The 15,671-nt window shown below is 46.3% G+C and overlaps 1 protein-coding gene across 1 annotated transcript in view; it reads right to left on the bottom strand.

The window, feature by feature from the left end:
• Positions 1–14,726, bottom strand: part of LOC115163612 (endothelin-converting enzyme-like 1) — a 29,893-nt gene extending 15,167 nt beyond the window's left edge. Inside the window, exons 1-6 of the mRNA XM_029715638.1 lie at positions 14,567–14,726; positions 3,483–4,688; positions 3,262–3,330; positions 2,962–3,072; positions 2,787–2,879; positions 575–699 (exon numbers count right to left, since the gene is read on the bottom strand). Of these exons, the coding sequence (XP_029571498.1) occupies positions 575–699; positions 2,787–2,879; positions 2,962–3,072; positions 3,262–3,330; positions 3,483–4,343 (1,259 nt within the window). The 5' untranslated portion in view covers positions 4,344–4,688; positions 14,567–14,726. The remainder of the gene's footprint in view (positions 1–574; positions 700–2,786; positions 2,880–2,961; positions 3,073–3,261; positions 3,331–3,482; positions 4,689–14,566) is intronic.
• Between the last annotated feature and the right edge of the window lie 945 nt (positions 14,727–15,671).

Here is a 15,671-nt window from a genome sequence, read left to right on the forward strand (position 1 = left end):
CTATGACACTTCAATATGACAACGTATAGAAACAGCCCTAGCGAAGGCCACACAAATGAATTCAGCAACTCTTACAAAAATGCTTACATAAACTAAACTCAAGCATCTGGATTTTTCATTCAACTCTCTAACCTTTACAGTATTCCTCTGTCTCTCATCCATCCTCCTCCCTCCTCTCATCCACCCTCCTCCCTTCTTTCATCTACCCTTCTCCTCCTCCCTCCTCTCATCCACCCTCCTCCCTCCTCTCATCCACCCTCCCCCTCCTCTCATCCACCCTCCCCCCTCCTCTCATCCACCCTCCTCTCTCCTCTCATCCACCCTCCTCCTCCTCTCTCCTCTCCTCTCATCCACCCTCCCTCCCTCCCTCCCTCCTTCTCCTTCTCCCAACCCCTCCTCCTCCTCTCTCCTCTCATCCACCCTCCCTCCTCCTCCTCTCATCCACCCTCCCTCCTCCTCCTCTCTCCTCTCATCCACCCTCCCTCCCTCCTTCTCCTTCTCCCAACCCCTCTCCTCCTCCTCCTTCTCCCACCCACCCTTCCTCCCTCTCCTCCTCCCACCCTCCCTTTCTCACCTTTTGGAGGTGGTCTTGATGATCTCGGAGACTTTCTCCATGTAGTCAGTAGCCAACACCACGATCTCTTCATCCTCAGAGAAGTTATCATGGAAGATTCTGTCCAACAAACGTTTCCAATGCAGCTGGAGAGGAGAGGGCAGGAGGAGAAGAGGAGAGGAAGGGGGGAGAGGAGTGGAGGGATAGGAGAATAGAGGTTTTAGGTTTTTGCAAGTGTGAGAGAAAATTCTGTTTGTGCTTTTCTAATAACCAATTCAATTGTGTTCATGCAAGAGACCGATTGATTGTGTCTGTGAGGAATCCTCACTATCAGTATAAGCAATTTGGCAGCACGCCCAGAACATTGCTTTGAGGACCAAAAAGGGTGTCTCAGTTTCAAGGTCTCAGCTTGGAAATAAGAAGCCTTGTGAGGTATTGGTTGGCTACATGCAGGAACCAAACGTTAATGATGAATGAATTATGAATAATGAATCATGTAAATCATGCAAATATAATTTGTCTGTGTAAGCAGTATATAAGAGAACTAACGGGACTGCCCCGGCGGATCTCCCGACCGACGTGTACTACTTGGTTTCATTAAGTTTGTTGGAACCTCTCCAGCTTGCTGATAAAAAATAATTGTATTGAATTTTTTTTATTTAACCTTTATTTAACTAGGCAAGTCAATTAAGAATACATTCTTATTTACAACGACAGCCTGCTAAAAGGCAAAAGGCCTCCTGCGGGGATGGGGGCTGGGATTAAAAATGTAAATATAGAACAAAACACACATCACGACAAGAGAAACACCACAACACTACATAAAGAGAGACCTAAGACAACAACAGCATGGCAGCAACACATGGAAATGCACCATGGTAGCAACACAACATGACAACAACATGGTACAGTAGCAACACAACACTGCAGCACAAAACATGGTACAAACATTATTAGGCACAGACAACAACACAAAGGGCAATAAGGTAGAGACAACAATACATCACGCAAAGCAGCAACAACTGTCAGTAAGAGTGCCCATGATTGAGTCTTTGAATGAAGAGATGGAGATGGTAAATTTAATATTAACTTGGAGTCCCTGGTGGAAATTTCCACAACACAAGATAAGAAAACAGGATTGTTGTCACCCTGCTCTGATGAAAGGAAGGGGGATTCCAACAAACCTTTATTGTACCAGTAAGGAAAGTGTAAATGCTGCCTCCACAATATCAAAGATATATAGAGGATAACAAGAAGGTAAAGCCATAAAAAAATCTGCTCATAGCTTAGGTCATCCACAACACAAAGTTCCTCTTTAACTACTGAGCATACAGCATCCCTGTAATCCCAAATTGTCTCATAATCTCCCACTATTTTTAACAGGCAATAGTGGGATAGCAGAAAAGAGAGAGTGGGAGAGGGATAAATCAGTATGAATGTAATTGACATCCCCCTATTTGACCATGTCTGTCTGAGTGTGTTCTGATGTAGGATCTTAATTTAAACCAGTTTGCTACAGCAGGAAAATAATCTCTCTCACTCTCCATTTGCACCTTTTTGATCATCTCTTTTACATTTCTTTCTTTCATTCATTCATTCTTCCTTCCTTTTTCTCTCATGTTTCTTTTTCTCGTTTTATCAGTGATGCTAGTGCTCACTTCATTTATCTCTCTCTCTCCGTCCATGTCCATTCCCCCATTCACTCCCCTCCCTTCTTCTCCAATCAGAAGTGATGGAGCAGCTCTGAATTCTCCATCAGTTTCCTGCTGCTCTCCAAGTCACCTTACGGCTCTCCCCTCATGTCTTCCCCCCTCTCCTCCCTCTTTCTCTACCCCCCTCAGTCCTTCTTTCCCCACCCCCCTCAGTCCTTCTTTCCCCCAGATTCATTCCATATGCCCCCCATCAGTTCCCCTCGCTCTCCTCTTCCCCCCTCCATCCCTCTATCCTCCTTCTGTAGTCCCCCGTCGACTTCTATTTATCCCGTCCTCTCCCTTCCTCTACCCTCTTTCTCCTTCCTTCCGTAGCCCCCCGTTGGTCTCCTTCTAGCCCCGGAAGGCGGACAGCTTCGCTGAGCCACGGAGGCGTGAGTATGAGAGGTTCACGGGGCGTAGAATGGCCCCCCGCCTTACTCACACACTTCACAATGCTCTGCTCGAGATCAGCTCTTAATCCATCACACTTCTGCCCACACACACACAATACAGATATAAAGATGTGTGTGTGTGGTACTCACACTAGGAGCGATGCGCTGTAGTTGTCTCAGGGTGATGCGGTTGTACATAGTGTTGATGTCCTTTCTCTGTTCATCATACTCAGACACAGTAATCTGAAACAGAGGGGAATAAACATTACAACTGAACACACACACACACATATAGACACACACACGCACAAACACACACACTTACGTTGGCTAGAAGTGTTTCCAGCTGTAGGATCTCTTTGGACTTCTGAGTGGCATTGTGAGCCCCCAGCATGCTTAGCAGACGCTCCATCAGGGCCTTGTAAGCCGCCAGGATCTGTCCATGACATCATCATTAATGGTCAATGGACAGCAGTGTGACATGTGGCAGAGCAAACAGGATAACAAAGGGAACAGAGATGACAGGAACAAACAGGTGGATGGATGGAGAAGAAAGGAATTGGTCGATAAGTGAACAGATGGAGAGATGGAGTGGTGGATAGAGAGGGAGGGAGTAATCTTTTACCTTCACACTGTCCTCATCCTGCCCCAGGTACAGAGTCCTCTCAGGCAATGTGAGCCCCTCCTGATCAATCTACAAATACACACATACGATCACAGTCAAGAGAACACATATGAACATGTGTAATCAACGCAGACATGTAAGTAAACAGATGGTATATCAGTCAGATGATAAACAGTAAGGTGTTCACACACGCAGAGACACTCTGACAGATAAACTCTTACCCTGATAGCGTTGCGTGAGGAGTTCTTATCGTCTACGTTGACAGTCAGAGAGAAGAAGACCGCAGTGCTGTACACCCCCTGGGTCCTATAGAGCAGCTCGTTAAAGTCTGGTCTGGCTGGTGCAGTACTGCTCTCCCACCCCGCACCACCAGAGGGCACTCCAACCAGGTCCCACCCGCCACAGCTGTCAATCACCTCCGTCATGGGCCCCGACCCCAGCTTGTCAATCTCCTGGATGTTCACACAGGAGCGGTAGAACTCTTTCACCTTGCGTTCAGCCGAGTCCACGGTGTGCCGGTGCACGGGCTCCAGTAGGAGGCGTCGTAGCTTCTCCTCGTTGTGCTCTCCGATGGCGGTGATGATACCGTAGCTCAGCTTGTCCTCTGGGATGCCATGGCGCTGTAGCCAGCCGCCGCAGGCAAAGCTGTAGAAATCCTGGCAGGGCTGGATGGTGGGGTCGATGTTGGCCTGGATGAAGCGTGCGGCGCGGACTAACGAGCGTTTCTTCTGGCAGTCCTGTCTGCAGTGCGCCTCTTGCTGGAAGTCCAGGGAGATGTATTTGAGTGCCAGCATGCTGCCCAGGATGACACACATCCCGACAGCAAACACCAGAGCAGAGAGCAGGCAGATCTCCCTGCGGCTCCAACGAGGAAGTCCCTGTCTGCTGTTGATGCCACTCAGGTCCCGACTCCGATCACTGGCCCCGCCCCCTTTGGCTCTGCCCCGCCCAATGTTTCGGTCTAGGCTCCCGCCCAAGTGCAGGCTCATGCCGTTGCTAAGGGTGCCGCTGCTATAGCGACCACCATACTTGACCTCCTGGAACTCATCGTAGTGGGCTGTGAGGGAGTATGTCTTCTCCATGGCAACGAGAGTTGATTAGTGTTACGTTGTTGAAAAAAGAGACTGATAGAGGGAGTGGTGGAAGGTGGTAGAGAGAAGAGTCTTTCAGATGGCCATGTCCCTCCAGGCCTGATATGGGCGAGGGCACCCACTAGAGGGCTAAAGGGGTAACGCAGCCCAAATGCCCTGGGCTCTCCTGAACACACTGCCTCTTGTATGTCTCCTCTGCTACCCTTACCTTTACAGAGTTAGGGAACACAGAGGCTATCTCTGTTTCTCTGTCTGTGTATCTCTGGGTCTTGGTCTCTCTTTCCCTTTTGCCCTGTCTTCCTCTCTTCCTTTTTCCCCAGTGGAGCCTCAGCCTGGCTGTCAATAGAAAAGGAGGAGAGGAAGAGGGAGGGGATGAGACAGAAGATGGAATCCATGATTACAGCACTGAGATAAGACAAAGGGTTCTCTCTCTTTTGAGATGCTCTTCTTTCATTCTGTCGTTCTTTCCTAAAGTTCTTTGGATTGATTTCAGACACCCATCTATCAGGGAGATGATTTCGCTCTGTGACTCATGACTTTGGATGGATCAATAGGGAGTAGGGGAGGAGAGAGGGAGGGACAGGTAGGAAGATGGAGAGAGAGGATGAGGAGAGAGGGAGGGAGAGAGAGAGGATGGGGGAGTGTGCAGAGGGAGGGGAGAGGGGTAGATAAAGATGCAGAAAAATGGGGAGATGGAAGAAAGAGGGATGGAAATGGTATGGAAGATTTTTTTAGACAGGCAGGAATATACATTCTGCAAGACTGGTTGTGAGGACACACACATACAAGTCAGTATTCGACATCCATCCATGTCTGAGGACATCAGGAGATGATGTGGAAGCTGGTCGCTAGGGGTAACAGTGAATGCTGTTACCTTCAAGTAGGTTTCAGATTTGCTAGGGCGATGGGGATGGTGGATAAACGTAAGCATCTGCCTCTGATTCCAAAGGTTGCAAGTTCGAATTTATAGTTAGAAAGTGGTTTTTGATATTTTTGTTTTAAGTCTATCCCAAACCTTAACTATTCTGAGTTAATTCCAAACCTTAATAATGCTGAGTTAATATCCTAAACTTAACCTTAAACACTTTGAATGCTGACGTTTGGAACAACTTCAAAATGTGACATTTGTGGAACATGGATGAACGTCTAATTCTGACGTGAGATTGTGAGAGCTGGGAGCACACACACACAGAGGAGGTGATAAATTCACAAGCACATAAAAAACACTTAGCAATAGTAGAAAAGGCTGTTAAAGACATCATAGCCAAAGTTTTAAACTCTCAGAGGAGATATTGAGTATCAATTCACCAAGATCGCTATCCCAGCTTTCAGAAGTTCAATCAGTCTGAGCCTGGCTTTTCACTATAGTGGAGTGAGACAACACACACACTCTCTTTCTTTGTTTTGCCTCAGGAAAGTGAGCGGAGAGATCAAAGATTTGGGAAGAGGGCAGCCAGGGTGCGTGTTGAGGCCAGGGTACGTGTTGAGAACAGGGTGCGTGTTGAGGGCAGGGTGCGTGTTGAGGCCAGGGTACGTGTTGAGAACAGGGTGCGTGTTGAGGGCAGGGTGCGTGTTGAGGCCAGGGTGCGTGTTGAGAACAGGGTGAGTGTTGAGGCCAGGGTGCGTGTTGAGGCCAGGGTACGTGTTGAGAACAGGGTGCGTGTTGAGGCCAGGGTGCGTGTTGAGGCCAGGGTGCGTGTTGAGAACAGGGTGAGTGTTGAGGCCAGGGTGCGTGTTGAGGCCAGGGTGCGTGTTGAGGCCAGGGTGCGTGTTGAGGCCAGGGTGCGTGTTGAGGCCAGGGTGCGTGTTGAGGCCAGGGTGCGTGTTGAGGCCAGGGTACGTGTTGAGAACAGGGTGCGTGTTGAGGCCAGGGTGCGTGTTGAGGCCAGGATGCGTGTTGAGGCCAGGGTGCGTGTTGTGGCCAGGGTGCGTGTTGAGAACAGGGTGCGTGTTGAGGCCAGGGTGCGTGTTGAGGCCAGGGTGCGTGTTGAGGCCAGGGTGCGTGTTGAGGCCAGGGTGCGTGTTGTGGCCAGGGTGCGTGTTGAGGCCAGGGTGCGTGTTGAGGCCAGGGTGCGTGTTGAGGCCAGGGTGCGTGTTGAGGCCAGGGTGCGTGTTGAGGCCAGGGTGCGTGTTGTGGCCAGGGTGCGTGTTGAGGCCAGGGTGCGTGTTGAGACCAGGGTGCGTGTTGAGGCCAGGGTGCGTGTTGAGGCCAGGGTGCGTGTTGAGGCCAGGGTGCGTGTTTTATTTTTATTTTTTTATTTCACCTTTATTTAACCAGGTAGGCTAGTTGAGAAAAAGTTCTCATTTGCAACTGTGACCTGGCCAAGATAAAGCAAAGCAGTGCGACACAAACAACAACACAGAGTTACACATGGAATAAACAAACATACAGTCAATAATACAATAGAGAAAGTCTATATACAGTCGTGGCCAAAGGTTTTGAGAATGACACAAATATTAATTTTCACAAAGTATACTGCCTCAGTTTGTATGATGGCAATTTGCATATGCTCCAGAATGTTATGAAGAGTAATCAGATGAATTGCAATTAATTGCAAAGTCCCTCTTTGCTATGCAAATTAACTGAATCCCCCAAAAACATTTCCACTGCATTTCAGCCCTGCCACAAAAGGACCAGCTCACATCATGTCAGTGATTCTCTCGTTAACACAGGTGTGAGTGTTGATGAGTACAAGGCTGGAGATCACTCTGTTATGCTGATTGAGTTTGAACAACAGACTGGAAGCTTCAAAAGGAGGGTGGTGCTTGGAATCATTGTTCTTCCTCTGTCAACCGTGGTTACCTGCAAGGAAACACGTGCCGTCATCATTGCTTTGCACAAAAAGGGCTTCACAGGCAAGGATATTGCTGCCAGTAAGATTGCATCTAAATCAACCATTTATCGGATCGTCAAGAACTTCAAGGAGAGCGGTTCAATTGTTGTGAAGAAGGCTTCAGGGCGCCCAAGAAAGTCCAGCAAGCGCCAGGACCGTCTCCAAAAGTTGATTCAGCTGCGGGATCGGGGCACCACAAGTACAGAGCTTGCTCAGGAATGGAAGCAGGCAGGTGTGAGTGCATCTGCACGCACAGTGAGGGAAGACTTTTGGAGGATGGCCTGGTGTCAAGAAGGGCAGCAAAGAAGCCACTTCTCTCCAGGAAAAACATCAGGGACAGACTGATATTCTGCAAAATGTACAGGGATTGGACTGCTGAGGACTGGGGTAAAGTAATTCTCTGATGAATCCCCTTTCCGATTGTTTGGGGCATCCGGAAAAAAGCTTGTCTGGAGAAGACAATGTGAGCGCTACCATCAGTCCTGTGTCATGCCAACAGTAAAGCATCCTGAGACCATTCATGTGTGGGGTTGCTGCTCAGCCAAGGGATTGGGCTCACTCACAATTTTGCCTAAGAACACAGCCATAAATAAAGAATGGTACCAACACATCCTCCGAGAGCAACTTCTCCCAACCATCCAGGAACAGTTTGGTGACGAACAATGCCTTTTCCAGCATGATGGAGCACCTTGCCATAAGGCAAAAGTGATAACTAAGTGGCTCGGGGAACAAAACATCGATATTTTGGGTCCATGGCCAGGAAACTCCCCAGACCTTAATCCCATTGAGAATTTGTGGTCAATCCTCAAGAGGCGGGTGGACAAACAAAAACCCACAAATTCTGACAAGCTCCAAGCATTGATTATGCAAGAATGGGCTGCCATCAGTCAGGATGTGGCCCAGAAGTTAATTGACAGCATGCCAGGGTGGATTGCAGAGGTCAATCAAATCAAATCAAAGTTTATTTGTCACGTGCGCCGAATACAACAGGTGTAGACCTTACAGTGAAATTCTTACTTACAGGCTCTAACCAATAGTGCGAAAAAAAGATGTGTGTGTGTGTAGGTAAGGAAAGAAATAAAACAACAGTAAAAAGACATTTGAAAATAACAGTAGCAAGGCTATATACAGACAGGCTTATTGAGGTAGTATGTACATGTAGATATGGTTAAAGTGACTATGCATATATGATGAACAGAGAGTAGCAGTAGCGTAAAAAGAGGGGTTGGCGGGTGGTGGGTAGTGGGACACAATGCAGATAGCCCGGTTAGCCAATGTGCGGTTGGTCGGGTCATTTGAGGTAGTATGAACATGAATATATAGTTAAAGTGACTATGCATATATGATAAACAGAGAGTAGTGCAGTGTAAAAGGGGGGGCGGGGGGGGGGGGGCGCACAATGCAAAATAGTCCGGGTAGCCATTTGATGACCTGTTCAGGTGTCTTATGGCTTGGGGGTAAAAACTGTTGAGAAGCCTTTTTGTCCTTGACTTGGCACTCCGGTACTGCTTGCCATGCGGTCGTAGAGAGAACAGTCTATGACTGGGGTGGCTGGGGTCTTTGACAATTTTTAGGGCCTTCCTCTGACACTGCCTGGTGTAGAGGTCCTGGATGGCAGGCAGCTTTACCCCAGTGATGTACTGGGCTGTATGCACTACTCTCTGAAGTGCCTTGCGGTCGGAGGCTGAGCAATTGCCGTACCAGGCAGTGATGCAACCGGTCAGGATGCTCTCAATGTTGCAGCTGTAGAACCTTTTGAGGATCTCAGGACCCATGCCAAATCTTTTTCGTTTCCTGAGGGTGAATAGGCTTTGTCGTGCCCTCTTCACGAATGTCTCGGTGTGTTTGGAACATTCTAGTTTGTTATTGACGTGGACACCAAGGAACTTGAAGCTCTCAACCTGCTCCACTACAGCCCCGTCGATGAGAATGGGGGCGTGCTCGGTGCTCCTTTTCCTGTAGTCCACAATCATCTCCTTTGTCTTGATCACGTTGAGGGATATGTTGTTATTCTGGCACCACCCGGCCAGGTCTCTGACCTCCTCCCTATCGGCTGTCCCGTCATTGTCGGTGATCAGGCCTACCACTGTTGTGTCGACTGCAAACTTAATGATGGTGTTGGAGTCGTGCCTGGCCATGCAGTCATGGGTGAACAGGGAGTACAGGAGGGGACTGAGGTCTTGAAAAAGAAGGGTCAACACTGCAAATATTGACTCTGCATCAACTTCATGTAATTGTCAATAAAAGCCTTTGACACTTATGAAATGCTTATAATTATACTTCAGTATTCCATAGTAACATCTGACAAAAATATCTAAAGTCAATGAAGCAGCAAACTTTGTGGAAATTAATATTTGTGTCATTCTCAAAACGTTTGGCCAGATGTTACTGGCCAAACGGGGGTGAGGCAATAAATAGGCCATAGTGGTGGGTGAGGCAATAAATAGGCCATAGTGGTGAAATTATTACAGTATGGCAAATTAAACACTGGGGTGATGGATGTGCAGAAGATGAGTGTTCAAGTAGTCGTACTGGGGTGCAAAGGAGCAAAATAAATAACAATATGGTGATGAGGTAGTTGGATGGGCTATTTACATTTGGGCTATGTACAGCTGCAGTGATCTGTGAGCTGCTCTGACAGCTGGTGCTTAAAGCTAGTGAGGGAGATATGAGTCTCTAGCTTCAGTGATTTTTGCAGTTCGTTCCAGTCATTGGCAGCAGAGAACTGGAAGGAAAGGCTGCCGAAGGAGGAATTGGCTTTGGGGGTGACCAGTGAAATATACCTGCTGGAGCGCATGCTACAGGTGGGTGCTGCGATGGTGACCAGTGAGCTGAGATAAGGCGGGGCTTTACCTAGCAATGACTTATAGATGACCTGGAGCCAGTGGGTTTGGTGACAAATGTGTAGTGAGGGCCAGCCAACGAGAACATACAGGTCGCAGTGGTGGGTAGCATATGGGTCTTTGGTAACAAAAGGGATGGCACTGTGATAGACTGCATCCAATTTGCTGAGTAGTGTTGGAGGCTATTTTGTAAATGACATCGCCGAAGTCAAGGATCGGTAGGATAGTCAGTTTTACGACGGTATGTTTGGCAGCATGAGGGAATGATGCTTTTTGCGAAATAGGAAGCAGATTCTATATTTAATTTTGGATTGGAGATGTTTAATGTGAGTCTGGAAGGAGAGTTTACAGTCGAAATGGTCGGTGATCTGTTTGTTAACTTGGCTTTCGAAGACTTTAGAAAGGCAGGGTAGGATAGATATAGGAGGCCAGGGTGCGTGTTGAGGCCAGGGTGCGTGTTGAGGCCAGGGTGCGTGTTGAGGCCAGGGTGCGTGTTGAGGCCAGGGTGCGTGTTGAGGCCAGGGTGCGTGTTGAGGCCAGGGTGCGTGTTGAGGCCAGGGTGCGTGTTGAGGCCAGGGTGCGTGTTGAGGCCAGGGTGCGTGTTGAGGCCAGGGTGTGTGAGCATTTTGCTCTGTGTTTGTTTGGCTGTTAGTTGTCTACTAAATGAACCCAGTGATTTGTGGGTCTCTTGAATTTAGACTTGGCAGCCATCAGTAACTTGATACTTGTGATTATCTTACCTTCTCTACAGTTCAGCATGAAAGAGTTTATTTCTAAAATGATTTTTCCACATTGTGTTTTTTCATCAGAAATGATTGCTTATGGGTACCTTCATGTGTGTGTAAATTATTATTGTTCTCACATTTTTCATTCATAGATTTTCGATGTGTATGAAAAAAAAAATTGAGGGGGGGGCAAACGCTATACTGTATATCCATTGTTTAGCTGGAATAGAATGTTAGTATCCTGTATATTTGACTGTGATATGTGGTGGTCTCACATAGCTACAGTATCTTATGAACACATTTACTGTAAGTCACTCTGGATAAGAACATCTACTAAATGACAAATGTAAAATGCAAATGTTTTACATACAGATCTCATATTACTCAATTGAATTTGAATTTTAAATTATAATTTTAAATATAGATAATACAAATGTATAATTTGTTCATTTCTTATTGAAAGTGTAGTTATTTGTTACATTTGTCTGGGTAAAACCTAGCAGTAGTACTTATCTGAGAGTGAGGTGGATATATAGCTTTTTGCAAAAAAAACATTATTTGTCTCGCTGAAATGAAACCATCAAGTGATATATTTGAAACAAATACAGTATATGCCTGTCATTGAACAACCCCATGCCATGATTAGATAGTGTAAAAACACACCAATCTCTTTCATAATTTCTTTCAACAATAAAAACTAATTTACCAACATTTCTGAAAATGGATACATAGCGTTTGGAACGAAACTTTTCAATATGTACTCTATGATGACCTGTCGTCCACTATGGTCCAGTACACCAAATATTGGTTTTGAGTGTAAAAAATAAAGTGAAACCCTGTGCACAGAAGTGGATCTAGATCCAGTGCTGGTTTTGACAGGAACAAGTGTAAATATATAGTATTCATAAACAAGAGTAAAAATCACACACTGAAAAAAAGAACAAATATAAGAGGTACACAGCAAAGTCTTTGTTTTGAGTGTGAGAAAGAACCACACAGTCTGTATTATATCAGCGTATGTGTGCGTGGAATCTGAATTTGAGCATGTCTGTATATAAATGAATCTAACAATAATTGTGGTTCACGTCATCTGGAACAGGAGAGGAGGAAGAGAGGAAGATGTTTGTGCAGAGAGAGAGACAGTAGGGACACCGACACAATCACATTGATGACCTGCCTCCCACTGATGAGATACCAGACTGCAAATCAACATCGCTATTCACACCTGCTCAACTTTAGCCAGTACAGGAACTATAGAGAGGGAGAGGAGGAGGAAGAGTGGTAGAGGCAGAGTTGTTTCTCAGTGTGAGGAGAGAACACACTGGGCACAGACGTCAGTTCGACATCTAGTTTTGATTTACATTTGATACAGTTGTCAACTATCGTAAATTCAATGTGAAATGAACCAAAAATGTCAGCATGTCATTGGATTTAGGTTAAAAGTAAAAAAAAAATGCCCTTACGTTGAGGACTGTTTGCAAATCCAATGCGTTTTCTAAATAGATTCATCATCATAACATTGATTTCTGGGGTTGAAATGATGTGGAAACAACTTTGACTGAACCAGTTTTTGGCCAATGGGAAAGGGGGAGAGAGAAAGTGAGGTAGAACATGTTTGTTGCTCTCTTTGTGGAAGGGTAAAAGAGGAACAGAAAAGGGATGACTATAAAGGGGAGTGGGAAGAGGGTGGGGGGGGGGGGCATGAAAGATGAAATGAAGGGGAATTGTGTTTCTTCACAAGATGCCATTATCTATCCTCTCCATCATCCATCAAGAGTCACGACTCTCCCCCTCTGTCGCGCACACACACACAATACACATGAATGTATTATAAACACTGATATTCACTCTTGATGGACCATACATACACTCACCAAATGCTGTATCTCATATCAACATACACACATAGGCACAAATTGGTAGGATAGCCTCGTGCATGAAGAGGGACACACACACACTAACATCCAATATATCCTTAAAACAATTACAGAATCATAACACACACACTAACGGAGTCCTCTTGCAGTGGATAGACATAAAATGATATTGCCCACACTGTGCGGCTAATGGATTGGATCTGATTGGCATCACTATGAGAGGAGAAGCTGATGAATGGCTGTTTACCAGACATGATAGGTCTAATGTCTGAGAGTGATATTAATGCTGCTCTGTCCTGCACAGTCCATACACACATTCTCATACACATATTGCACTTGCGTGCACACACACCGCCTAAATGCATCATGAATACACTCAGGATGATGCATAGTACCCCACCAGTTGTCAAGCTCTTCTCATATATCACCTCTCAAACAGAGAGCATAGATAGCACTTCGGACACAGTTCAGTTCAAACAACTCTCTCCACACACACACACACACACACACACACACACACACACACACACACACACACACACACACACACACACACACACACACACACATATATAAAATATGAATATAAATAAACGTTACACACAAGAAAACCTCTTACGCACACAAGCCCACTACATCTTGTCCAGAGCATGTCCTGGGTCGCTAACCACCCTTCATAAATCCTAAATACGATCAATGGACCGAAGAGCACGACGCCGGAGGGGTCAGGTTAAGATCAATGCTGTTATGATCCAATTAATTTCAGCGCACAATAGGTTATCGTATAGAATTGGGAGCAGGGGAGGGATCACGCGTCTCTGGCTTTCACGACGCCTGCCCTGCAGACGCATCCATCTGGGCTTGGAGACCCAGGGCAGCGCCATACTGTAAATAGGTTTATTTCCCTCTAATCAAAGTGGTCACGGACCCTGACGGATCACATTCAGTAGTATTGGAGTTTCTGAGCAGGTTGGTTCCCACCAACTCTTATCACCGCCTGCCAGGGGCTGCGCACACAGCAGAGAGCCGTAGTGATGGTGTAGGCTACAGACACGCTATAGTGTGAAATAGTTTTAGAGAACACTGTTACATAAGGACCAAAAGTAACCTGAAACAGAAATATTTCTGACAAGAATTTACACTTTTCGTGTCTCTCTTACACACAGCCACTGGCATAAACACACACGCGCGTTCCCTAGGGATCGTTTAACCACTAGCTGGACCGCTGTTACACGCGCTCCAGACAGTCAAGGGCATCCCGGGTCCCTTCCTTTCTCCCCTGTCACGCAGCCACCAGGCACAGGATGCTAATTCAATTAACCCGGCTTGGGTGACCACATCGAGGCCCTACACACTCAGTCAATTCGCTCGCCATGGCCACTCGATATCATCAGAGCCACTGAAATGGATACAAGAATAAGCGGCAGAGCTACGACAGTGAGAGAGAGGCAGATGATCGGAGATCTCTCCGTTTTACTGAGTGTCACATTTAATTTGTAAACGATCCGACGAAAGTCTTATTTAAAATCTAACTTTGTCTGTGGAAAATTCATGGCGCGTGAAAACCCATGGAACAGCCTCCTAATCTTATTCTGACAGAATGTTGCCTTCAGTTGTCAAAGTTATCAATGTCCATCCTCTTAACTTTCATACTAAACGTTCACACCATCACCCATTTGGGATGTGGTGATTGCGTCGGTCCCACTGGAGAAACCAGAGCACTGCTCCACGTTTAGCATACAGGGGCGATAGAACACATTCATCAAACAGAGCATCCTGAAATAACACATTAACATTATACTGTCTGCCAGTGGCTATAAAAGCGATGTAAAATAATATTAACGTAACGTCAGTGCTGTTGCAAACACATTTAACTGCTTAGAATTAGACAGGCATGCCACGATATAAACTTAGAATGGGTACACACACACTTACCGGCGCGAAGTCAGTGTTCAGAGTCTGTCCGTGCGCTTTAGATGTAAGTCTGGTCTGCGACAGTAGTTCTGATCGTGTCCTGTCCATGCATGTACATACGGCAGCTGGTCAGAGGGCTAGACTCGGGAACATGCCACTCACTGCTGCTCCGCTGCTGCAGCTGACCCCCCAGCATGAAACGCAAATCCAAAAATGCGAGACTTCTTGTGTGAGAGAGAGCGTATGGTGACAGACAGGGAGAGAGAGGAGTTAGGAGAGGGAGAGACTGAGATGGAAGATTTAGCCTACCGCCACCACGGTTGAGAATAAGTGAGTAGCCTGTCTTCAATTCTGCCATTTGAGTCTTATCATCAAATATAACATATGCACAAGGCTATAGCCTAAACATAATTAAATAGTCTATATTATTATCAAAAGTCAGTTTAAGAGGTTATTAAACTATTGAGAAACCTAATCCAAGCCCATAGAGCCACACATAATGCAAACATTACATTTCTAGTTACTATGCAAATCGGTTAAATAACTGGTCCTTTCATTACAGCTTATATCATAGGGCGTTTAGCAGAATAAGAGGCGGTGGGGAACCATGCTGTTGCGCCCGATTCTCGCTCAGGACACGGACGGGGAAAACAGATGAGCCACGATCGATTAGTGTTTTTGACGAGGGGCTTTCGGGTGAGTGGCGCGCGCGGGTACCCTGGGACTTTTATTCATCCGAGTTTAATTATGGTGCACCTGCCGCCAGTGCCACGAAGGAGGAAGCCCACGCCGTGTTAACCTCAGCCATACAACCACTACAGGACAAACATAGAAACGTTTTTGAGCCATAACTTTGAGTCTGTGTTTGAGCTTCAAAAAAATGAAGTAAGTAGGCTACTGGTTCATTCAGGTCCAGGGCCTCTTGCAAATGTTGCCTCAGAATGTAATTAAAACAAATGAAAATGGAAAATGACATCCAACGTGAAGAGTTTCGATATTTCAAAGCTAAAGTCTGTTTCCAGTTTAGAATGATGTGACTATCCCCCCCAAATTAGAAACAACATCTGTATGGTTTGGGGGAGAGGGGTGATAGTGGGATTGAAGGCAGGTGATTTAACATGAGAAA

Source organism: Salmo trutta, chromosome 26 (genome assembly GCF_901001165.1).
Source record: "Salmo trutta chromosome 26, fSalTru1.1, whole genome shotgun sequence".
Lineage (NCBI taxonomy): Eukaryota > Metazoa > Chordata > Actinopteri > Salmoniformes > Salmonidae > Salmo > Salmo trutta.